Source organism: Loxodonta africana, chromosome 25 (assembly GCF_030014295.1).
Source record: "Loxodonta africana isolate mLoxAfr1 chromosome 25, mLoxAfr1.hap2, whole genome shotgun sequence".
Classification (NCBI taxonomy): Eukaryota; Metazoa; Chordata; class Mammalia; order Proboscidea; family Elephantidae; genus Loxodonta; species Loxodonta africana.
In genome coordinates, this window is record NC_087366.1 from 55314321 (window position 1) to 55339775 (window position 25455).

Genomic DNA, 25455 nt, shown 5'->3' on the forward strand with positions numbered 1-25455 from the left:
TCTTTTCTGATACACTTTTTCGTCTTTTTTTTTTCTGTCTTTTTAATGACTTTTTGCGTTCTTCATGTACAATGTCCTTGACGTCAACCCACAACTCATCTGATCTTCAGTCATTCGTGTTCAATGTGTCAAATCTATTCTTGAGACGGTATCTAAATCCAGGTGGGATATACTCAAGGTCATACCTTGGCTCTTGCGGACTTGTTTTAATTATTTTCAGCTTCAACTTGAACTCGCATATGAGCAATTGATGGTCTGATCTGCAGTCAGCTCCTGGCCCTGTTCTGACTGATGACATTGAGTTTTCCATTGTCTCTTTCCACAGATGTAGTTGATTTGAGTCCTGTAAATCTCATCTGGCCACATCCACATGTATAATCACCCTTCATGTTGTTGAAAAAAGGTATTTCCAATGAATAAGATGTTGGTCTTGCAAAATTCTATCCTTCGATCTCCAGCATCGTTTCTATTACCAAGGCCATATTTTCCAACTGCTGTTCCTTCCTCTTTGTTTCCAACTTTTGCATTCCAATCACCAGTAATTATCAGTGCATTTTGATCGCATGTTTCATTAGCTTGAGAGTGCAGAAATTGCTAAAATCTTCAATTTCTTCATCTTTGGCTTTAGTGATTGGTCCTTAAATTTGAATAATAATTGTATTAACTGGTCTTCCTTGTAGGCTTTTGGATATTATCCTGTCACTGACAGCATTGTATTTCAGGATAGGTCTTGAAATGTTCTTTTTGATGATGAATGTGACACTAATCCTCTCCTATTTGTCATTCCCATCATGGTAGACAGTATGATTGTCTGATCCCAAATGGCCAATATCACTCCATTTCATCTCACTAATGCTTAGTATATCAATCTTCAATTGTTCCATTTCATTTTTAGCAACTTCCAGTTTTACTTGATTCATACTTCATACATTCCACATTCCAATTATTAATGGATGTTTGTGTCGTTTCATCTCATTCTGAGTTGTGCCACATCAGGAAAGGAAGGTCCTGAAAGTTTTACTCTATCCACATCATTAAGGTCAACTCTACTTTGAGGAGGCAGCTCTCTGAAGTTGCATTTTGAGTGCTTTCCAACCAGAAGGGCTCATCTTCCGGCACTATATCAGACAATGTTCCACTTATCTATCAGTTTGTCATACTGTGGTGGCTTGTGTGTTTCTGTGATGCTGGAAGCTATACCAGCAGCATTTCAAATACCAGCAGGATCATCCATGGTAGACAGGTTTCAGTGGAGCTTCCAGACTAAGGCAGACTGGGAAGAAAGGACCCGGCAAATTGGCCAGTGAAAATCTTATGGACAGCAGTGGAACATTGTCAACCACAGGTATGTTGTTGTCAGGTGCCACGAAGTTGACTCTGACTCATGGTGACGCTATTTACAACAGAACGAAACACTGCCCGGTCCTGTGCCATCCTCATAATCATTGTTATGCTTAAGCCCATTGTTGAAGCCACTGTGTTAATCTCATTGAGGGTCTTCCTCTTCTTCGCTGACCCTTTACTTTACCTAGCATGATATCCTTCTCCAGGGACTAATCCCTCCTGACAAACAATATGTCCGAAGAATGGGAGATGTAGTCTGGTTGTATTTCGTCCAAGACAGATTTGTTCATCCTTTTGGCAGTCCATGGTATATTCAATATCCTTCTCCAACACCACAATTCAAAGGTATTGATTCTTCTTCTGTCTTCTTTATTCATTGCCCAGCTTTCACATGCATAGGAGGTGATTGAAAACACCAGAGCTTGAGTCAAGCACACCTTAGTCTTCAAGGTGCCATCTTTGCTTTTCAACACCTTAAAGAAGTCTTTTGCAGAAGATTTACCCAATGCTATGCATCTTTTGATTTTCTTGACTGCTGCCTCCATGGGTATTGATTGTGAATCCAAGTAAAATGAAGTCCTTGACAACTTCAATCTTTTTTCTGTTTATCACAATGTTGCTTATTGGTTCAGTTGTCTTTATGTTGAGTTATAATCCATACTGAAGGCTGTGGTCTTTGATCTTCATCAGTAAGTGCTTCAAGCCCTCTTTACTTTCAGCAAGTAAGGTTGTGTCATCTGTATAACGCAGGTAGTTAATGAGTTTTCCTCCAGTACTGATACCCTGTTCTTCTTCATACAGGCCAGCTTCTCGGATTATTTGCTCCTCATACACATTGAATAGGTATGGTAAAAGGATACAACTCTGACGCACACCTTTCCTGACTTTAAACCACGAAGTATCCACCTATTCTTTTCAAACAACTGCCTCCTGATCTACGTACAGGTTCCTCATGAGCACAATTAAGTGTTCTGGAATTCCCTCTCTTCAGATGTTATAATTTGTTATGATCCACATATACGTAGTCAATAAAACACAGGCAGACATCTTTCTGGTATTCTCTGCTTTCAGCCAGGATCCATCTAACATCAGCAATGATAACCCTGGCTCTGCATCCTCTTCGGAATCTGGCTTGAATTTCTGGCAGTTCTCTGTTGATATACTGCTGCAGCCACTTTTGAATGATCTTTCAGGAAAATTTTACTTGCGTGTGGTATTAATGATATTGTTCAATAATTTCTGTATTCAGTGGGATCACCATTCTTGGGAATAGGCATAAATATAGATCTCTTCAAGCCTGCTGGCCAGGTAGCTGTCTTCCAAATTTCTTGGCATAGACAAGTGAGTAATTCCAGCGCTGCATCCATTTGTAGAAGCATCTCAGCTGGTATTCTGTCAACTCCTGCAGCCTTGTTTTTCACCAGCGCCTTCAGTGCAGCTTGGATTTCTTCCTTCAGTACCATTGGTCCCTGATCACATACCCAGTGCCTGATCACATGGTACCTCCTAAAATGGCTGAATGTTGACCAATTTTTGTTGGTATAGTGACTGTGTGTATTCCTTCCAATGCTTCCTGAATCTTTTAATATTTTCCCCATAGAATCCTCCAGTGTTGCAGCTCAGGGCTTGAATTTTTTCTTCAATTCTTTCAGCTTCAGAAAAGCAGAGCATGTTCTTCCTTTTTGGTTTTCTATCTCCAGGTCTTTGCACATGTCATTATAATACTTTACTTTTTCTTCTCGAGTCACCCTTTGAAATCTTCTGTTCAACTTTTTTACTTCATCACTTCTTCCTTTCACTTTAGCTACTCGACCTTCTAGAGCAACTTTCAGAGTCTCTTCTGACCTCCATTTTGGTCTTTTCTTTCTCTTCTGTCTTTTTAATGACCTCTTGCTTTCTTCATGTGTGATGTCCTTGATGTCATTCCACAACTCGTCTGGCATAGGCTTTAGGGTTTACCACGCATATTCCCAGGGGACACAATTCAATCCATAACACATACTGTAGTGGATTTCTGTGTTGCCTCTTCAGTTTCCATTCCTCTTTCTTCTTTCCAAATAGCCACCTTCCTCCCACAGTGTTCTTTCAGGGATCCCTGTGGTAAGGAGTAATGTAGCAACCTAGGCTAGCACAATCAGGACATTCCATTCCCCTGACCATAATGACTGAAACAGGGATAAGCATGTGAAATAAGTTAAACCAATCAGGACTCTTTTCTGTTTAGAAACTGGGTTAGAGACAGTTTCTTCCTCCAGACGATGTACATACAATGGGACATTGAGTTGTGCAGATGGTTTAAGTTTGACTACTAATGGAAAAGTTGGCCTTTGGAACCCACCCAGTGGTGCAGCGAAAGACAGTCCTGGTGATTTACTTCTATAAAGATTACAGCCACGAAAACTCTAGGGACCACAGGTTTACTCTGTAACACATGTGGGATTGTCATAAATCAGAATCAACTCAGCGGCAACGGGTTTGGTTTGGTTTGTTGTTGTTGTTGTTGTATGTACAGAGATGTGAGGCCTTGATACCAGAAGGGAGGCTGGGCTGAGAATAAAGTGGAAACAGAAGTGCAGATGTAAGAAAACCACAGAAAACAAAGCCCGAGCTCTGATTAAACCATGCATGAAACTCACTTCGCCATTACACTTTTTCAGTCATGTGAGGCAATAAATGTCCTTTATTGGGTAAGCCATCTCATGTTGAGCTTTCTGTGATGTGCATCTGAAAGCATCCTATGCAGTCTTATCTATTACATTTATCGAATATTGTCCATTGACAATTCACCCATAGGAGGAATCACAGAAAACTAAATCCTTGGAGAAAGATAAATTACCAAAAGGAATCATTTGATTCTTTTTAGGGACTACTGATATTTGAGGGGATATTTTTTTCTCTCTGTCCACCACACCAGAAGGATTGCTGAATGAGAAGCCTGGGTGATCTCTGCTGATTCTAGTGTTGTACCTATCACCAAGCCTCACTAGGTCTTTAAATGCAACCAGAGACTAATCTTGAACTTAATTTTTTTCTATCGGCTATTGCGCCGCCAACTTCTCAGGCACTTCTGAGAAAACAAAGACTGTGGCCATACCCACCACCAACACTGACTCCCTAAGCCCAGGATCACTTGGAGGACGTCACATCTTCTTTTAATTCCTTGGTGTATTCAGTGCTCAGAAGAGGGGACTGCTAGGACCCAACAGGGTTAAAGACAGAGGAGTAGCAGGAAATGACATATTCAGTGAGACCTGATTACATTTTGGAGATTCTGTGGCTGTCCTTTCCCAACCAGTTCAGCTATTTTGAATGACTGACGAACTGATTGCTCAACTGGAATGATTAATACTTAGTCAAAAAATCCTGACCTAACCCGTGGGGTCTAATTCACATCAACATAAAAATATATTACTGAAAGGGGAGGAGAATTTAATTGTGTTATCACCCAAGGCTTACAATTTGTATATGTAATAATAAATAATATATAATACACACGTGTGAGTTACCTAATGCTGCCATAACAAAAATATCACAAGTGGGTGGCTTTGAAGAACAGGGATTTATTTTCTCACGGTTCTGGAGGTTAGAATTCTCAATTCAGGGCATGGCTCTTGGGGGGGCGGGTGGTCCTTCTTTACCTATTTTGCATCTAGTAGCTGCCGATAGTCATTGGTGTTCCTTAGCATCACCTTCCCCTGTATATGTCCCTGTATCTGTTGTTGCTAGGTGCTGTCGAGTCAATTCTGACTCATAGCAACCCTATATAACAGAGTAGAACTACCCCATAGAGCTTCCTAGGCTGTAATCTTTATGGGAGCAGATCTTTTCTTCCACAGAGCAGCTGGGTGGGTTCAAACAGCCCACCTTTTGAATAGCAGCCAAGCACTTAACCACTGTTCCACCAGGAGTCCTTTGTCTAATCTGCTCTTTATAATTTAGAAGGGATTAGGTTTACGACCCATAGTATTCTGGTATGATCTTATTAACATAACAACAGAAAACCTCTGTTTCCAAACAGGGTCATATTTATAGGTACAGAGGTCAGGATTTCAGCCACACATTTTGGTGGGACATAAGCCAATCCATAATAACCCATAATAGTGGTTTCAATGTGCCAGCTACTGTCTCTTAAGGGCTTTTCATGTGTTAACTAATGTAATCCTCATAACAACTCCATGAGGGAGGTGTTATTCTTACTCCAATTTACTGATAATGAAATGGAGCCCTGGAAAGGTTTGAAACTAGCCCAAAATCACCTGGGCTGAGCTGAGATAAAGCCCATTCAGTTTGGCTCCAGAGTGTGCGCTCTTAATCACCAGCTATACTGCCTCTCTGTAGTTTATTAACGGGAAATATCATTATCCTCTGGGTATAGTGCCGCTAGGAGTGAGCATCCACTCGATGGAAATGGGTTTGGTTTTTGGTTTGATATCCTTACCCCATTTTACAAAAGCAGGAACTGAAGCTTCCAGAAGAGTTAAGAAAATGGCCCAAGATCATGAAGATAGCAAAGTGTAGATCCCAGATACAAGTTTAGCCCCTCTAGCTCCAGTGTCTGGGAGCAATGCCTGGTCTTGCTCCTCTCTTGAGTGAACTGTGCCCTAAAGCAAGAACTTCGGACATTTTTGGTCTCAGAACCCCTTTGTGCCTGTTGTTAGTTGCCATGGAGTCAGTTTGGACTCCTGACAACCTCAAGCATGCAGAGTAGAGCTGCTCCATAGGGCGTTCAAGGCTGAGAGCTTTCAGAAGCAGATCATCAGGCCTGTCTTCCAAGGAGCTTCTGGGTGGGTTCCAGTGGCCAACTTTTAGGTTAGTAAGTAGTCCAGCACTTATTCATTTGCCCCACAGGACCCCTTTATCATCTAAAAATTATTGACGATACTAAAGGGCATTTGCTGGTATGATTAAATCTACTGATAACTTATTAAATGGGTGAGTGCTGTGGGATAGAGCTTCTGCCATGATGGAGGTTTTCTGTATTTGTGCTGTCCACTACCACACCCACTAAGTCATATGTGCAGCCCTGGTGGTGCAGTGGTTAAGAGCTCGGCTGCTAACCAAAAGGTCGTCAGTTCAAACCCACCAGCCGCTCCTTGGAAACCCTGCGGGGCAGTTCTAGTCTGTCCTATGGGGTCACTATGAGTAGGAATCGAATGGAGGGCAGTGAGTTTTAAGTCACATGTGTCTCTTGAGCAATTGAAATGTGGCTAGCATAACTGAAGAATTAAGTTTTTCATTTAATTTTAATTACTTGAAATGTAAATAGCCACACAGCACAGGTATAGCTATAAAACGGAGACATTTTTTAAAACAGAAGAACACGCATGCGAGAGTCCCCTACGCCCTAAAAGACATGACGTCACCACACCTCCTGTGGCCTCTGGGAAACTCCTTCCTACTCTTACGGAAAAGGAAATAGCTTCTTATTGTGAAAACAGTTTTCACCTCGGGGATGCCCTGAAAGGGTCTCAGAGACCCTCAAGGGTCCCGGGGGACACACTTTGAGTCCTAAGAGGCGGTCAGCCCCTCGAGGCTCAGAAGGAACGGTTCCTGATCCACCCTACTCTGAGGCTCCTTACTCCCATTTCTTGTGGGGCATATCGCACCCCCAAATCTCTGGCGTGCAGAGGCGTGAGACAGGCGGGGGCTCGCCTGGGGTTAACGCTCCGCCCTGAAGAAGGAGGCCAATGACGGTGGCCCGGGCGTGTGCAGAAGGGTTTTTCCTCTGAAAGCCAGGTCTTCAAGGCAGCGGGGATCAAATCAAAAAGTAGAAAGAAACACGTTAAGTGAAATTCAAGATGCTGGAAAAAAGATGGGCTGGCCTCTTCTCCCTGGGGTCTCCGGCTTCTCCCCTTCTTCCGGCAGGCAGGAAAGAGGAGGCCCTTCAGGACCCGGAGGATTGGGCTTCAGAGGGTCTTCTGGGGCAACTCAATCAAAGAAATTATTTTCCCACAGACGAAGCCAAGAATATCTTAATGGCTTTTTCCTGATTGAGGAATAAATCTTCTGTTAATTTATGGCCCAGCCCCAAACCAGTTGTGTCAACCCCGCCCACCCTCTAAAAATGTGAGAGATGCTTCAAAATTCCACTTGTTGTTATGATTTCCCTCTTCCCTCTCCTTTTTCTTCTCTTCACTCGTTTCTCTCACACTCCGCCCTGCTGCTTTTACTCCTTCCTCTCCTCTAATTCTCAGATAAATCGCCACCCCCGCTGAGGCCACGTCCCTATCCCAGGAAAACTCTCCCGAAGCCCCCAATTAAAGTGCTCAAGTCCCGGCGGTGCGCCCTCCTCACCCAGGGCAAATTAAATAGAGGGAAAAAAAAAATGACTTTGGCGAGAAATTTTAACCGCTTAAGGCCCCGTTGTGCACCCCAGGGGGGCGTTTTATCCAGGCCTGGCTCTCCAGAGCCTCGGAGTCCGGAGACCCCGCTGGAGCTGCAAATCAAAACACGGCAGATGGCGAGAAGCCGGTGTCGGAGAGACTCCCAGTCACTCCTGCCGAGCGGATTAACTTGCCCCGGGGGTAACTGATGAATGGCTGTAGTTTCGGGGCGTGGTGGTCCTGCTCCGCTGACCCTACCGCCCGCCGCTCCCAGCGCAGGGTGAAGCGCCCCTCTGGCCCCTTCCCGTGCAGTTAGACTAAAAACCTCTAAACGCGCCCGGTGCTTTGGTGCATCCAGCTTGCTGTCATCTGGGTGACTTCATTCACGAGAGACGTATAGGCTTCCTTAGGACCCTAGATGTCATACATAATGTGGGTCAGGGAAACAGAGATGTAAACGAGCCCCAATTTCACTTACTAACAACGTGCCCTCGATGTCTTTGCTGCGGTTGGTTGGTGCCCACCAGTGGATTCCGACTCAGAGCGACGCCACGTGACAGAGCAGAAGTCCCTCGGAGGGTTTTCTAGGCTGTAATCTTTATAGCCGCTCCCCAGGTCTTTCCTCCCGGAGCCTCTGGGTGGGTTTGAAATGCCAACCTTTGGGTTAGCAGCCGAGCTCTTAACCTTAGGCAATTTAATTCAGCTTTCTTTAGCATAGTTTCCTTATCTGTAAAATGGGGATAATGTAAGTACTCACCTAACTGGAATTTGGGGGAAATTTAATGAGTTAATACATACAAAGTTTTTAGAACACTGCCCGGCACATGTTGCTGTTATTGGTTGCCGTGAAATCTCAACCCCGTTTGCCGAGTAGAACTGCTCCATAGGGTTTTCAAGGTTGTGACCTTTTGGAATAAGATCACCAGGCCTTTCTTCCTAGGGGCCTCTGAGTGGGTTAGATGCCAGCCTGTTGGCCAGCGCAGAACTGCTTGGGCCACCCAGGGACTCTGCCTGGTACAATTTACTACGTGTAAGTCGGAAAATAGTACCTGGCGTTAGAAGTTGGACTGCACTTGGCTAAGCCGGCATTACAAGTGCACTATGAGGTTACACTCAGTGACACCTCAGTTCTGGTGAGAACGTGAGTAAAGGGACCAGGGTAACTAAGAACGCCTGGCTTAACTCAGCGCTCCTGTCCTCGTGTGTGGCCCGGCCGGGAGCGCCGAAGGACAGCGTGAACACGCTTGGTGCTTGCTAACTCTGGCAGGAATGAAGCGCAGCCAGCGGGACCTCTAAACCAGCCCTGGATTGGGCCACTTGCCCCAGGCCCAGAGTCTGGACTATCTTCGCGCCTCCTCCGGCACCCAGTTCTCACCGGGGTCCTCTTATTTGCCCCGGCTTTTTTTTTTTTTTTTTTAAATCCCAAATTGACCCAAGTTAGGAGCCAGAATCAAGTCTCGGCTGTAAGGGCCGAAAACAGAGACATGGTTGAACATGACACCGGGAGAAGTGGCGTGGCCAGGACACCCAGGATCCGGAAACCTGTCCACACTTGGGGCCACGCGACCCCTGCTAGGCCTAGAATCCCATCCTGCACGCACTGAGCAGGATTTCAAACGGCCAGTATAAACACGGAGTCCCCAGATGGCTCTGACAGTAAGCGCTGGACTAGCCAAGGGTTAGAAGTTGGAAGCCACCCAGAGGTGCCTCGGAAGAGAGGTCTGGCAATCTGCTTCAGAAAGGTCACAGCCTTGAAAACCCTGTGGAGCAGCTCCACTCCGCACTCATGGGGAATCCGCTAATCACCAACTAACAATGGCCAGTATAGACACGGGCCCCTGCAGGGCGGCGGGCCGCAGGCCTCAGAACCAGTGTGTTAGGCTTGACCCGACCCTCGGGCCGGCGAGCGCGGCCCGCTCCCACTTCTCATCCAGGCCTACATTTTCCGCCTCGCCCTCCAGGAGAGGTTTCTGTTCAGAAAGTGGCAGAAGGAAGAGACCCGGGGGCTCCCTGCGCCGCCGCGGCAACTGCGGCCTCGACCCCCCGGCCTCCCGCTCGCAGGCCCCATCCTTCTGGTGCGCCCGACTCTGGAGCCAGAAAGTGTACACAGATCATAAATTTCCTGCACCGCCCGGCGCGGCGCTCCCAGGCAGGGGCCGCCCGCCTCCAGCTGCCTCCCCCGCCACCTCTCACCATGGCCCGGTGACCACCGCTGGCGGCAAAGCGTCGCTGTGACTGTCAGCAGCTCCTGGCCAGGTGGCTTCGTCGCCCGCCGCCGCCAGAGGCACCACCATAGCGTTAGGGCTCGGGTCGCAGCCGGCTGGGCTCCCCTCCCTCGCTGCCTGGGGGCCGAAGTGGGGGAAGGACAGCAGAGCTGGCAGGGGTGAGGGCCTGCGGGGAGTCAGGTGAGACTGGACGGCGACGGGAGGAGCACGGAGGGGCAGGCTTCGGTGGCTTCCAGGCTCACTCATATCTTTCCATCTTGAGGTTTGCGAGGCACAGCAAGTGCACGTGGCAACCATTCGCTTAAAGACATTTTTGTGCAGAATAGCGGCCCTCCCCCGCGCACGTGGTTGTCCACCTTGGGAGCCTAGCGGTGCAAAGCCGGCCACCAGTGCGCTTTCCCGGAAGCGCAGCGAGCCTATTCCTCACAGCTTGTTCCTGTGCCTGCGTCTGCACTCACAGTTTAAGAGGTGGATATTTGAGATAATCCGAATATTTCATCGAAAAAGAAAACAAAAAAAAAATTTTTTTCGAACTATCGGACGGAAGAGAGAATCACAGAAGCCCATGAAACCTGTGGGTTTCTGGGTCAGAAGCTCGGCCACGCCCCTTGGTCAAATCACCCAAACTCTCCGCTTCCCAAAACGGATTTCTGAGGAGGGAGAATAATTATCTTCCGCTCAGGGGGTTGCTGTGAAGGTTAAAAGAGATAAAAGACTTTCGACTCTTGTTTAAAGAGTGCAAAAGGGTTGTTTCTCTTTCTTCCATTTTTTACTTGCATGCACCCACCGTGGGTGATTGCAAACCGCGAACGTAGACGCGTCCCAGGTCAGAGGAACTAGCGGTGTATTGTGCTAGTAATGGTAATAATATAGCAAAAATTCCCATTTATTTAGAGCCTTGTTTGCCAGGTTTTTGTTTTTTTTTTTTTTTTTTTTTTTGCCAGGACCGCTGTGACTGTACTCTGTCCTGGGAATGCGCCCCTAATTATCTGGAGGGGACGCTGGACTGCCTCCAAGTCGCAGAGCAGACCCACCGGAAGGGAGGAGAGAGCTGGAGAAGACCCGTAGGTTCTTGGATGAGACTTATTACGAACATTCCTCTGAGATGGGAAAAGCAAGAGAGAAGGGAAGACAGGAAGGAAAGAAGGGCTCCGACTGGTAAAATTTTTTGTTCAGAAGACTCGCCCCAGGGCGCTTTCGGATCACGCCAGCCTAAGTCACCAATGATCCTTAATCCAGATCCGGGCTCAGCACGCAGTACGGACTCAAATGTGTGTGCGCGCGCGCGTGTGCATGTGTGTGTGTGACACCGAAGCTGTGAGTGGCCCGTGTGTGGCCAGCACGTCCAGCTCGGCTCCTGAACTATGCCATTGAAGAGGATCGTTCATTTGCAGGCTTCCTTTTTTTTTCTTCTTCCCGATTGCTCGAGTTCATTTGTTATTTAATAACAAAAATAAATCGCTGTGCTTCGTTACATTTTGGTTCACAGACAGGGCTGGCGTCCACTACCTCTGGAGGAGCCTGTCTGTCTGCCAGGTCGCTCCTTCCCTCAGGTCACACGCCGACAACACCACGTCGTACCCCGTGGTCGGCCCGGAACTGAGAGAGAGAAGCTCACCTTCTTTTAAAATCCCGAGTGGAACTGTGAGCAGTCCCTGGAAGAAAGGAAGGCCCAAGAGCAGCGAGCGAAGAGGAAAAAAGTCAAAAATGGAACGGGCGGCCCAAGGAAGAAGCCAAGGAAGAGTGAAGCCCAAGGCCTGCCGTGAAAAATGGGACATTTAAAAAGTGTGTCGCAGAGCAAGCCCTTAGTTTGACTCCTTTCCTTTCTAGCATTTCATCTCATTTGTTCAGCCACTAAACTCTCTCAGCCAAGGAGAGTCGTCATTGCGGAAGGCAGGGACTAAGCGGGAGGCGGGGGAAAGGGGACCAGGCTGTGATCACTGCACGCGGTCCAAGGCGGCCTCACAGAAAGAAACTCCTGGGCGTGGCCCACCGGCCGGGTTCGGCGTCCCGACTCGCAGTGGCTAGGGCGAGGCCGGAGAGCCCCAGCTGACGATGGCCCGGATGCTCGGCCAGAGGGCTGGGAATCAGAGACTGCGCAGGACCCCAGAAGCTGTACTAGACTCAACAAGTGTCGGCTGGAGCTGAGCGGGGCAAAGCCCGGGGGCCTGAGGCTTCCAGCACCATCTGCTCCCAGGGCGGGTAAAGCCCGGCCTCGCAGAGTACTAGGCACACTCCCTTCGGAGGGCGGACGCGGCAGGCGATTCTCTCCACAGAGGGATCTAGAAAACGGCAGGGTGCGCTGGCGGAAGCACATGGGCACTGAGATAAAAGGAATTCTGTTTGCTCATTAGTTCATTCCTTCATGCATTCATTCTTTCACTCATTTCTGGAGCTCCCACCACGCGCTGGGAACTGCGCCGGGTGCACTCTTCACCCCGATTCCCAGAAATAAAAATAAACAGCTCTGACAAATCAAAGCAAGGCTGCAATTGTCAGACCGAGATATTTTGGCCTCAGGCGGGTGGAGGGCGGGGTGGCTCCGGAGTTCAGCGAAACAAACCGACGCTTGCCGACACACTGAGGCCCAGTCGTCCTCAGACTCTTTGGCACTGCACTGCCCTTCCCTGTGCTGGGGGAGGCTTGCACAGATTCCAGCGCCCCGCGCGGCCGGGAAAACTGTCGGATTCTATCCACGTTCACACGTTGACCGCTAGCGGGATGACCGTGGCCAAGTCATTTAACCTCTCTACGAATGGGTTTCCACGTACAAAATAAGGTTACCGATGCCACCTGCACGCTGCACTGAAGGTGAACATGCGTGAACGAGCGTTTGATCTGTCCCTTTCATGCGCTGTGGTTAACGTGTTCTCTTGCACACTGACATGGCCTTAGTGCTGGGGGCCCTTGTTTATCCTCAACCAGATATTGGGGGGTCTCCAAGTCCACTCCTGGGTTCATCACTCGGTAGGTCCGTGACTTGATGCTCGGCTTCCTTCTTTTACAATGCCGACCATGTGACCGTATTGTGTCTCAAGATTCCCTGGCACTATAATTAACCACAAGGGCCAGAATAATCATATTATTCGTTTATTCAATAAACACTTGGGGTGCCTTACTTGTGTCAAGTGCTGTGCTAGGTGCTCGGAATCTCTAACCTCGCAGCAGAGCCCGTCTGGCCCTAAAGGAGCTGAGCCTGCCTTCTCCCTTTAAAACCAAAACCCGTTGCCATCGAGTTGTTCCCGGCTCATAGTGACCCTACAGAACAGAGTAGAACTGCCCTATAGGGTTTCCAAGGAGCAGCTGGTGGATTCGAACTGCTGACCTTTTGGTTAGCAGCTGCGTTCTTTAACCACTGCGCCCCCGGGGCTCTGGTCTCCCTTTAAAGGGATCTTTAATGTCCGTTTTCCCTTTTGAAGACCCTCTCTCATCCCGATTAGTTAAGGACTTACTAAAACCCCTAAATGTCATTTGCCCTGACATAATCTCACCGCGGACACATATTTTTCCCTCCTAGGACACCAGATACTTACTAAAACCAAAACCAAAAAACCATTGAGTCCATTCTGACTCATAGCAACCCTATACAACAGGGTAGAACCGCCCCATAGGATTTCCACGGCTGTAATCTGTACAGAAGCAGATTGCCATATCATCCTGCCCTTAGAACCGCCAACCATTTGTTTCGCAGCCCAGTGCTTTAACTACTGCGCCACCAGGGCTAAGCGTCCCTCAAATCTTCAACGTCAGAGAACTCTAGCTTCATCCCCTTCCAACTTCCAAGAGTAATTTCCAGCCACACCAACAAGCATGTATTGAACGCTTGCTGTGTGCACCAGATGCTGGACCAAGTGCCAGGAACATCAAAAGGAAGAAGTGCCCAAAGGTGCCTCATGGAGTCAGTGGGGACACGAGCAAACCCTGGCTGTCACTGAGCAGGGCAGTGGGTTCAAATGCTCCTGGCTACTCCTTAAACGTTTTCCCGAGGATGCTATCTGTAGACGGCGCATCATTCACGCGCTTCGATCAAAGGATTTAATATCTTGGAGACTAAAGATCGTATTGCATTCCCCTCCCCCCCCCCGCGCCGTGCAGGATCAATAACAAGGACCTCAACAATTAAACACTACAATGAATTAACAAATGGATGAAGAAATATAACAACAATAATACCGAAGCGTATAGTGCTGGTGGCATGCCAGTCACTATTCCCATTTCACTTTTAAGCAATTGATCCCCACAGCAAGGTTGGGGGGGAGAGATAGCTTTGATTATATCCCATTATACAGATTGGGGAAACTGAAGCAAAAAGGCTAAATAAATTTCCCAATGTCGCAAGGCTAGCAACTAATGAGTAAATGAATGAATGCCCCTAGGGCTAGCTTGGGTCCTCCCTCCTATGCCAGTTAGGGTCAGGCACGCTCCTTCAGACCTCTTCCCATTCCTGCCCAGGAGAGAGTCGCGGCTGGTCACCGGAACCGCCAACCCTGAGGGCGCGCCAGGTGATGCCGGCGCTCCCATCTCCATGGGCTCTGTTCCTAGTCTGTCGCGGGCAGTGGACCGCGAGAGGGAAGGAGGCTGGGTGTCTGGGCCGCTCGGGCCCGGTCTGAGAGCAGGGAGAGAGAGAAGGGGCCAGCGGCGCTGCTGCTGGCTGAGGAGAGAGGGCCTCCAGCTCCTCATCCTGCGCAGAAGACCAAGTGTCAGCAATGACTAACAAAAGAGAAAACACATGGGTGATGCTTTGTCCTGCGAACAGGTGTGGCCGGGTTCCTAGACATTCCTACTCAGAAAAAACCCAGTGTTCCTAGTAAAGTTAAACCTGCTACCGAGGCGGTGCAGGCTGGAGCTGGGTGTGTCAGCCCCAGGAAGGACTGGGCCTGCTATGCCTGGAGGGACAGCCCTCGGGGGCCGACAAGGGAAAAGGGAGGCCGACCTATGGTAGGCCCTAGTCCCTGACTGCGGTTGAACCTTGTTCACTCTTTTAAAAGCACTTGATATCTGATAATCGGAATCGAAATACAGTTGATCGGGTGTGCCCAAGAGACACTGACCCTTTGGCCTAGATCGGCCTGACACTCACTCTACAGGGGATCTTGGCCAAGTGTCTTCACCTCTCTCGGCCTCGGTTGCCTCATCCCTAAAATAAGGGAGTTGGAAACAGTCGCACCTGCAGGGACATCTTTGTTTCTTAAGTGGCAGAGGGCAAGGGCCCTGAAGGGGCCCGAGGGCCAGCCGTTCTCTGAGCTCCCGGGTCCAAGCAGCTGAAGGGCACCGCGGGCTCCCAAGCCAAAAGACCCAGCGTGGTCCTGGCAAGACTGCGCTCGGTGGGAATCTGGTAGGGGGGGATATTTTAGAAAGTGCCCTCGGCCCTGTGTTAGCAACCTGCATTCCTACAGGGCACCCCTATAGCAGCGGGTGCGTGCCGCTGCTTTTATACCCGAGTGTGTCAGTAGAGGCCGTGGTGAAGGCCATTCTTTATCTCTTTCAAGCCCGACAACCCTAGAACAACCTCGAAAGTGGAGGGTGTGAGAGACGCATGCGCATGAGCACAAATTAAACTGGGATTTATCTCTCCTGGCCCCAACACCTGAGGTTAAAGCCTAAATACCTGCGTATTCACAAAGACCACGGAGTACGCAACCCCCACCCTGCGGGCATAAGGTGGTGGGAATGTGAGGGCCTTGCAGGTTGAGGATCACCTGGGCCACCTATAAAGCAGCGTCAGTAGATGGTGTGCGGAAGGCCAAGCTCGCAGTCCCTCTGTCTGCTGTTCGTTTTTAAAGAAGAGCAGAGGTCAGAGGAGGGGAGGGGGACCTCCGGCGCGGACAAAGGGAAGAGGTGCGACGACTACCAGCTTCTCTTCCCTATTCTTGCTTCGGAGCAGCCCCCGCCTATCCGCGGATAGGGAGTCTGTAAAACGACTGCCTCAGTTTGGGGGCTGCTGGGGTCGCATCCCGGAACAGGCTAAAGCTTAGATAGGTTAAAGCTCAAGGCTAAAACGCCCCCAGAAAATCCCCGGCTGCAGACCATAGTTCCTGCCCGCTCCTCCCGCCCAGGTCTGCACAACAGCCCTTTCCGGACCCCAAAGCTCCCCGCGGCCGCGGCGGCTGTGCGCCCAGCCAGCGGAGCCCGGAGCCACCTTCTGTGTGCGTCGGCTTCTGGTTCCTCGCCAACTGAAGCCGAGCTGGCTGAGTGCTGGTACCGCGCATGTTCACCGCCGGCTGTACACGTAGCCCAACCCCGACTCCTGCCCACACCCCACTCCAGATCTTGGGTAGGCGGAAAGGCCACACGAAAGATTCCAAAGCGACTGGGCTTCGTTTACGTTTCCCTCTGGGGTGCAAGTGCGATTTGTGTGCACCTGAGTCAGGGCAACTGCTCCCACAAGCACACAGGAACCCTGGCTCTGTGTGTGCGTGTCTGTGTCTTGGGGTGGGAATGTGGGGTGATCTCCTTGGTTGGCGGGCCGGCAGAGCCTCCTAGCTAGCATCACTTGGAGGCAAGACCTCGCTCGGATGGGCTGCAGGGCCGGCCAGGTGAGGGACAGGGCAGAGACAGAGACAAGCTCCCTGTCCCAACATTGAGGTCCCAGCCCACTCTTGGCTGACACAGACAAACCGAGGGGATGCGGCGCCCATTTTCAGTGGGTTGGTCGGTGGAAGGTAGCACAAGGGAATTTTTCCACTGAGACTCTGCCCCATCCACACAGGCAGCATGGGCTCCTCGCTTTGATTTGCAGTTGGGAGGAGAACCTGGAGCTTCGTTTGCGTGGTTCTACCCACAGTGTGGAGCCCTGGAGGGGCAGTGGTTTAAGTCTGGCTGCTAACCAAAAAGTCCGCAGTTGGAATCCACCAGCAGCTCCCTGGAAACCCTGTGGGGTAGTTCTACTCTGCCCTATAGGGTAGCTATGAGCCGGAATGGACTCAACAGCAATGTTTTTGTTTTTGCTTTTTTTTTCTTTACCAACACAGTGCTGAACGAGCCAGAAGACGGCTTCTGTGTCTCTTGTGTCTGTGTCTCTGTGTCGTATCTGTCTGGATGTCTCTGTGGGGTTGTGTGTATTGTGGTATATGTTTGTAATTATGATGGTGTGTGTGCGTGCACGCGCGTTCTCTTAGAGGGTATCCGTTTCTCGGTCCTCCACCCCTAGCCCGGTAAGACGCGCTCTGGTCGCCATCCTTCTGCGTGCCGCTCGCTGGCCTTGGTAACCTTGCTCCAAAGACTCCACGACGAGATGACTCCGGGATCGAGGTAGAGCCCTCCTCTGGGCAGAGTACCAACACCGCTTTTGGAAAAGCACGACCCTGGGTAGCGCGAGGGGTAGGGGCCGCGACTCTGCTCTGCGCGCACCTGGCGCGCACAGGCCTCCTCGAAGCGCCCGTCCTGCGGTCCTCCGTGGACCTGGAGTTCGCTGACCTTCCGCATTGGACCCTCTTCCGTGTCTGAAAAATCTCGGTCATAATTAAGTTCCAAACTTTCTAGCTTCCCCGGCTGTCTAATGTCGAGAACCGCCGGGATGATTCTCGGACCCACCGCCGGGCGAGCAGCCGGGGAAGAGGCGACGGAGCCGGGAATGCAAATTTTCCTCCCAGCCTCCTCTGCCTGCCCAGAGAGGCGTCATCGTCCAGCGGCTGTTCTTCCAAGTTAACCTTAAACTTCTCCGGGGCTTGTGATATTCCGTTTCAAATGGAATTGTGGAAGGACTCCAATGCCCCGCTAGAGTTTCACCAGTGGAAATGGTCAGGAACGGAAGCGAGAGGGAGAAGAGGCATCTCCATCCACGCCTCAAGGAGCATCGGGCCCCCAGATGCCCGCTGCCCTGCTGAGTTCCCCTCCCCCACCTCGCACCCCTCCTCCCCCCAGCGTCCCCTAGCCTGAAGGCGCCTAAGCCAACCGAAGCCGAATTCTACCTGGTCCAAGATCACGTCGTTACAGGCTTGGGCGACGGTTTCCTTCTGTTTCAACCTCCCCCCACCTCCCCCCTGCGCCTGGTCCAAGACGAAGAAGGCGGCGGGGAGGGGAGCGAAGACAGGGGGCTGGGGATAGAGGGCACCTTGGACGCCCTCTGAGGTGCGGGATAACTACGGTTTGCATAAAGCACCCATCCCTCTTGAACTCCCTACCCAGCCTGGGCTCCGCTTCTCAACCAGGTATATGTGCCGTCACCTTATTCTCCTTAATGACAGTCTGGATTTAAGTGCCTCAAAATTTGATGTTCTTGGTAAATTCTGGTTCCCGAATTTCAACGTTTTGGAAGTATGAGGGAATGAATCTAAGTAACGGTGGCAAAATTGGGGGACAGAGAAAATGCCGCAGTTCGGGGAGCAGAGCCTGCAGAGGGCGTAGAGGAGGTACCTCAATCCAGGCCAGAGCCAGTGGCAGGTGGGGAGGCTGTCGTCTCCCTGCAGCACCTTAGAGACAACCTCTGGCTGACATTGCCCTTTAACTTGGGATCCCTCCTGAAACGCACTTCCTGTTCTCTTGGGACCTCCCTGGCCTCTCCCTCCCCCACACTGTGCGCTTTCGGTCCCGGTGCTCGGGAGGCTGGCGGCGACAGGGGCAGTCAGTCCTGCACCTTTGGGCTGCGCTCTGGCACTAGCCCACCGGTTTGGAGATGCCAGGCCAGAAGTCGAATCTCCGGCTTCCGCTCTGCGCCAGGAACCCCGGAAGTCTAGAACAGAGGCTCCGGGAACGCTCTCAGGGAGTGGGCCGAAGTAGGGACCCAGTGAAGAGAGAATCGGGAGCGTCTTCACCTCGGCCAGGGAAGGGGTGTGTCCTGAGCTCTCTGACCTCAGCACCCCTGCAGCTGCACAGCTTCTCCGCAGCGCGTTCTCCCAGAGAACCGGCTCCCGGGCCTGGTCGTGGGCCTGTGAGAGGCCTCGCGCTCTCTCTGACCGTAGTGGCAAGTAGACCGAGATGTTTAGGATTCGTCGGGGACGTCGATTTGTTTTAAAATCTCCCAAAAGAGATTTTACCAACTCAGTTTTTACCAAGTCATAGTTTCCAGGGAAGGAAAGCGGGGTAGGGCAGGTCTGAAAGAGAGAAGTGTGAGTCTTTCATCTTTGCAGAAAACTTGGAATGGCCAATCCCAGTAGCAGCGGCGAGGTCCAACTATGTTTACTTTTTTCCAGCTGCGATGGGATGGGGAAACTGCCTCTCAGCTCGCTAAGCCTGAGGGAAGAGAGCTCAGCAGGGCCCTGTTGGTGGAAAGAGATTGAAGAGCGCGCCTTAGTAGATCCACCAGCGGCCACACAAGGTGGGGAGGTCTAGCCTCTGGTTTGGGCTCTGCCTGGGTGTCACCTTGAGCAAGTCCCTTCCCCACAATGCACTGCTCTGGCATTTTTAAACCAGGGCCCAGGCTCTCTAAGCCTAGAGCTTCCAGCCCCAGCCAATGCGGCCGTGCCTGTCCTTTCCTCCGTGCCACCCCGGATCTGCCTCGTCCCCCATCCCATCCTGGAGCAAGGGGAGGATTGCGCAAGAAGAGAGCCCCTCGGCTCCAAGCCCGACCCAGATTGGCCACCCACTGAGTATGATTTGAGCTGGATTGACCAAGGCCCGCACCTCCGCCTGCTCCGCTTGAACTCTGCAAACTCATGAGCCACGGAAAAGCATGCCGCATACTCGTCGCGTCCAGACTCCTGGTGGGAAAGCCATTTGCGGAACGGGCCTAACGGACTCTATGGCCAGCTGGTCTCGCAGATCACGCCCGGGGCCGTGCAGCGCTCATTCGAGCGTTCGGTGGCGATTGGTCCGGGCTCTACGACCTCTGAACTAGACGGAACCTCCAAACCCCAAAGTCATTGGCTTCAGCAACATGGCCCTGAAGTGACCCCTTACCCACAAGCTCCAGCTGCCCCCCACCCCGGCCCTTCCATTTGAGCTGCCATATTCTCCTGTGCCCAGGGCCTTAACGACCCACCGCATCGCCCCAGCAAGCCAAGCGGCCTTTACAAACAAAAGTAAACATTTTATTTACAAGTTTAAGGCGTCCTCAGTGCATGTCTTTGCGCCACGACCCCTGGTGGGGGGAGGAACGATTCAGTCAGACACTTCACAGCGCCAGCTGCTTGTTTCTGGGGAGGAGTGGTGCGGCTGGCATGGGGGGGCTACTGAGACCCTCCTCCGCTCTGCGCAGTGCCGGCTGCGGCCAACCCGGCAGCCGAGCGGCGACGGCTGAACTTCGGCAAGGAGGCTCCGCCGCGCGTCCCAGCCCTGGGCCGGCCCTGGCGTGGAGGAGCCACCAGATCAGCGGCCGCGGGGCTGGCCTCCAGCCCGGGCCCTCTGCGCCCACCCAGCCTATAGGCCGCCGGGGGGCGCTGGGGCAGGCTCGGGGCTTTGGGGAGCGTTGCTGAGGCTGGGCTGGGGCGCCAAGGGCAGCTCCGAGGGGCCGCCGCCGCTGCTGGCCAAGCTGCTGGCGCTGCCCGCGCTGCTGCTGCCGCCGCTGCTGCTGAGGCTGCTGGCGCTGCTGAGACTCAAACCGCTGCGGCCGCTGCTGCCGCCGCTCCCAACGCTGCTGGCGGTGACCAGGGCGCCCGCAGCCGGGGCCTTGGTGACGGCCGTTTGATGCAGAGCCCTGTCAGTGCCCTCAGTCCGCTCTGAGTCGCTGGGGGCCATGTCCAGGGACTCGGAGTCGCTGCTCTCGCTCTCCGCCTCGCCTTCCGAGCGGCTGGGGCTCCGCTCGTCCCGCTCGCCGTCGAAAGCCGGGGTTCCGCCTGGTGGCTTCTCCGCCGCCTCCTTGTCCTTGTCCTTCTGGGCCTGGGCCTCCTTGGAGTGCCGCCACTTCATCCGCCTGTTCTGAAACCACACCTTCACCTGCGTTGCACCGCGGGGGGAGACAAGGAGCGACACCCAGGTGAGACTTAGGCTCGCGCCACTCAGAGAGCCGTTGGCTCCCTAACTCAGGAACGAACCGTTAACTGTCCCCAGCGCCCGCCCAGAGCCAGGCACAAGCCGAGCAGGGCCTGAGAAGTAACTCAGGGGAACACCCAAACCAACAAGAATCCTTCTGGGGCCTTTTCTCAAAATGTGGCTCTCAGACCTCCTGCCTGAAATGGCCTGGTGCTGGCGGAAAGGCAGATTCCTGGGCTCCATCCGCAGCTACGGAGGCCGGTGCCTCTTCACCTGAGTCAGGACGCCACCCGATCTGATGGAACTGTGGACCCCTGCCCCCTCCCCCCCATGCAGATACACAAGACTGTGCACAGTTGCAGGGTTTGGTGAACAGATGTTTAAGGATTCCTGCTCTAAGCTGGCCCACTACTTCATCACCACTACCCAAAGCAAGTCCCTAGACAGCAATTCTTTCTAAGAAAGAAGAACGCGGAAAGCCCCACTGGGGTGGGGGCACCTCCGGACCCCCATTGCAGTGGGGGCACCTCTGAGCCTTCGGCAGAAAAGCGTTTCCTGGGCCTGTTTGTAGGGGGAGGGGCTAAGGACCCCACCCCTGCCGGGATGAACTAATACTGCCCGGGGTATTAAACGCTGGAATTAAACGTGTGCAGAGCGGAGGCAGGGGGTAGCGGCGGGGCGGAGAATCTACATAAATATATACGATCCCCTGGGGGATGCAATGCCTTCACACAAGTTCCAGCTTCCCTTTTAAAAATAACATCCACAGCTGGTGGAAAACGGCTGGGCTCTTCTTCCCGTGCGTGTGCTGGGGAGGGGTGTTGTGTAATGAAGGACAGAAAGTCAGAGAGGGAAGGCCCAGGCCCAGGGAGCTAAGAAAAAGCCTCCGGCCTCGAGCTGCTGCTCTGCTCAGGAATCAGCACCAGGGAGCCAGGGCCGCTGCTGTGGGATATGCAACAACCGTGACTCTTCTAAGATTTCAAAGCTTTAAAAAAAAAAAATTTAAGCCCAGTTCTTGAATTTAAGAAAAAAAAATTGAATTCAGGCACAACAGATTTCCCATTGTCTTAAAAAAAAAAATCAAGTAAGCAGAACCTGCTAAAAGGCTCTTGGACGTTCTAAGAAAATCTTTTTTTCTTTTTCTCCCTCACACCCTTCCCTGACCCACGCCGCTAGAAAATCGGCCTGGCTGTGGCGCTCCAAGCGGGCTGCTCGCCCTTCTGGGGCTAAGTAATTCCGTTTGAAATGATGTTTTCACTTCCTGCTCACAGCTAGGGATTTCACAATCCTGCAGCGGGAGGAGGCGGCAGCGAGGGCAGGAGAGAGAGAGAGAGAGAAAAAAAAAAAAAAAACAATCTCTTGGCTTTGGGTTTTTATCTCTTCCGTAATAAACTGCCTCCTACAGCGAACTGCACTAAATCGAGTACATAATTATCTCCCGCGGCCTATTTGTTTTCTCGGCGGTTCTTCCGCCTATTGGCCAAAATAAACAGGCAGCGCTCGTTGACTGACATCTTTGGTGATGGGCTATTCTTTCAGTCCTTCCCCCCATCCTCCTCTCTCTTTCTGCCCCAAGTTGCGAAGTCCACAAAGCTCTGAAATTCTAGACCTTGTGTTTCCACCACCAGAAGGGACTTTGTCGGGGTGGCGAGGTCTTTCGGGTTTAGGTCGTGCGCTGCTGCCCGCCCGAGGGCGCTGTGCGCTGGATCCCGGAGCTGGCTTACCTGCGCGTCAGTGAGGCCGAGCATCGCCGCCAGCTGCTTTCGGTCCGGCTTGGTCACGTACTTCTGGATCTCGAACCTCTTCTCCAGGCCTTTCCTCTGCAGGTTGGAGAAGACGGCGCGCGACCACGAGCGTTTTCTCTTGTAGGTCTGTGGCATGGTGTCCTTCGTGAGTACCGCGTAGGGGCCTGGTGGAGCGGACGACCAGGAGAGAAAGGACACACAAGGGCCTCGTTAGTGCCCAGTACGAGGCTACCAGTTGACTCAGAAAGCCCTTCCCACATATCTGGAATGGCTGCTTTATAGAGGAAATGCGCAGCTCTCAAGATAGTCGCTGGCCTAAAGCGAGAGTGTAGTGGAGAAACCTCGTGGCTCCCAGATTAATTCCAAGGGAAAAACATAATTCTAATGCGTGGCCATCAGGCCTGTGGAGAAAATGTCGCTCGGGCCTGAATGATCTGGAGATGACAGCTTCTATTCTCTATTGTGTGTGTGCGTGCGCGCGCGCGCGCGGCGTGTACTCACGCGTGCTCACGCGTCCAGACAGAACCTTGCCTCACAGGGCAGAAGTGTTTGAGGTCATCTTAAAATGTGTGTATGTTAATAAGCAACACTTCTTGGTGCTGCATTTTTAAACTTGCAGCCGAGCCACTCCCGCGAAAAGACCAAGGAAAGACTCCCCAGCCCACTCGCCCACGCACGCCGTCTTGGCACCCCCAGCCGCCCCCACCGCTTTCCCGCGGGAGCCGTCGGAACTTGGGCTAGCTAGCCGGGAAATCTTTCGGTTTCTCTATCCTGACCCCGTATCCTCCCGCACCAGCTCCGGGATTGCGACACCGCGATCTCCCGGTGAGGCATTGGGTCTGAGATTTCTGTCAGTAGACCTGCCCGTTGGGCCGTAGCTCGCTGGGGAGGGTTTCCGTACCTGGAAACGTGTCTTGAAACTGATGCTGAACTGAATTTCTCGTGTTCGAGCTTAAGGGACTCAGGATGGCAGAAGCCTCGTTAATGGGATCTAGAGACGCGAAGAACTGGCCGGCGGAGGGCTGCAGGCCCGGGAGGTGCATCCCTGCGGGCCGCCCGCCAGTTAGCAGGGAGGTGAGGTCTGAGCAAGGAAGAAAAGGATCGCTGGTTACACTCCAGGCAAATGCACACTCTCTTGGCTGATTTGGTCCTTCCCTGCCCCTGGCCCTCAGTTCGGTTTTACTAGAGCTAAATCATGAGACTCCTGCCTCCGCGCCGAAACCCCTCTGTCCCGACAATCGCTAAGGGGCGATGTGTAAAATGTTCCTGTGTTCACGTTCGCATCCAGGCAAATAGCAAGGGAGGGATCTACATCAAACAACTACAACGACGTCACTTTCATGTGCCTTCCAAGAACCCCACAGCCCTATACCCGCCGCCCCAAGAAACTCCCACTCTGCGCTCTCCTCGTGGAATTTTAGAGCACCGGCCTTGTTTAATCACATTCTTTGGGTAGACTTTTACTAGACAGAAATCAGATATGTGGAACTTCCACATGGAAGAGAAAATCTTCCCCAGAAGGGTTTTTCCTAACAAAATGTAGTTCTCTCTCTCGAGATATGGCGGGAGAAAGATGTGGCAATCTGCTTCCGTAAAGATTTACAGCCTTGGAAACCCTCTGGGGCAGTTCTACTCTGTTGTACAGGGTCGCTGTGAGCCCGAATCGACTCCACGGCAAGGGGTTTGTTCTCTAGATACGTGACTAAGCAGACAGACAGATGATAGTCATGTTAGCAAATATTTACACCAACCACTTTCACGAATATTGATTAGGAGACAAATGTTTTTAAAGCCTTCCTGGAGTCAACCCTTTAAAAAAAAACGTAGAGCAAGTAGGTGACTTTTAGATATAAATTTTCCTAGTTTTTTTTTTAACAGTTCGTTTCCTTTTACTCATTTTTCTTTAATTATAAAAACACTCACAGGCACCCCAAACCGACCCGGGGTCCGGGAAAGGAGTCAGAGCCATGGTCAGAGGCCTGCAGCCTCCCGTTCCAGACCTACCTCTTAGCGTGTTGCCTTCCTTGACTTTTGGGTCAAATTCTGCAGACAAAATGCGGTCAATCCCAAATTTGAGGTCCTTGCTGGAGGGGGCCGGGGCCGAGCCGCTATGGTGTGGGTTCGGAACCACCCGCGCCCCCGAGGCCTGGGGCTGCAGGGCGCCGGCCCGGGGTGGCGGGGGAGGCTGTTGCTGCGGCTGCTGCTGGGGCTGCTGCTGCTGCTGCTGTGGGTGATGGTGGTGGTAAGCGGCCGACAGCGGGGACAGCCGCTGCGGGAAGCCAGCTGGGACTTCGGAGGGCGCCACCACCGGCGTGGGTCGAAGCGGGGACCTGGCGGCGGCTTGGAAAGAGGCGTGCGGGTGAACCGAGCCCAAGTGCGCGGTGAGGGCGGCGGCCGAGGCCCCAGCCAGGCCGTCTGGGGCCGCCCCCGGCTCCCCAACGCCGGCGTGCAGGATGTCTGCGATGCAGAAGGATGGCTTCTTGACAGCGGCAGGGTCCAGGGGGAAGGAGCAGCCGCCCGGGCCGGCCGACGAGCAGTACGCGGCCGACCAGAGGCTGAAGTTGGAGGCGTAGAAGGGGGCCAGCCCGGCGGCGAACATGCTGGCGGGGAGCGCCGCGCGGCCGCCGCTGCCTGCCCGGGCCGGGGCTGGGAGCGCGCCGAGGGCGAGCGGAGCCGCCGGGGACGATCCGCTTTCGCTTCTTCGCCGGCACCGGAGGGAGGCCGGGGAGCCCGGGCGCGGCGGAGGAAGCCGGCGAGGGCCGGGCCCGCTCGGTCCCGCCTCGGCCCCTGGCCTGGCTGCGGAGGCGGCGCGGCGCCGAGCTCCCGGGCGGCCCGAGGCGAGCGAGGGGCGCGGGGGCCGGGGGCCGAGAGGCGGGGGCCGCGCTCCGCACGCCGGGGACGCCGGAGAGCCGAGGCCGGGCCCCAAAGAAAAGCCCAAACAACTAAGCCCTGAGAGCTAAATTTAAAATC

At 52.5% G+C, this 25455-nt stretch overlaps 1 protein-coding gene across 2 annotated transcripts; it reads right to left on the reverse strand.

Moving 5' to 3' along the window:
• Positions 1 to 19837: 19837 nt before the first annotated feature.
• Positions 19838 to 25134, reverse strand: HLX (H2.0 like homeobox). 2 transcript variants are annotated; one of them, XM_010599423.3, is made up of 4 exons: positions 24490 to 25124; positions 23387 to 23566; positions 22465 to 22649; positions 19838 to 20704 (listed from the first exon to the last, which is right to left on the reverse strand). In XM_010599423.3, the coding sequence occupies exons 1-4, from the start codon at positions 25082 to 25084 to the stop codon at positions 20189 to 20191; spliced, it is 1476 nt and encodes a 491-aa protein (XP_010597725.1). In that variant the 5' UTR covers positions 25085 to 25124; the 3' UTR covers positions 19838 to 20188. The 2 variants fall into 2 exon arrangements, with proteins under 2 accessions (XP_010597725.1, XP_064132957.1); XM_064276887.1 differs by lacking the exon at positions 23387 to 23566 and having other exon boundaries at positions 24490 to 25134.
• Between the last annotated feature and the right edge of the window lie 321 nt (positions 25135 to 25455).

Coding starts and splice junctions, on each gene's coding strand:
- HLX (XM_010599423.3), bottom strand. CDS start 25,084: ATGTTCGCCGCCGGGCTGGCCCCCTTCTACGCCTCCAACTTCAGCCTC. Junction 23,567..24,489: donor GGAAGGCAACACGCTAAGAG/GTAGGTCTGGAA, acceptor TTCCTTGCTCAG/ACCTCACCTCCCTGCTAACT. Junction 22,650..23,386: donor GTTTCAAGACACGTTTCCAG/GTACGGAAACCC, acceptor CCGCTCCACCAG/GCCCCTACGCGGTACTCACG.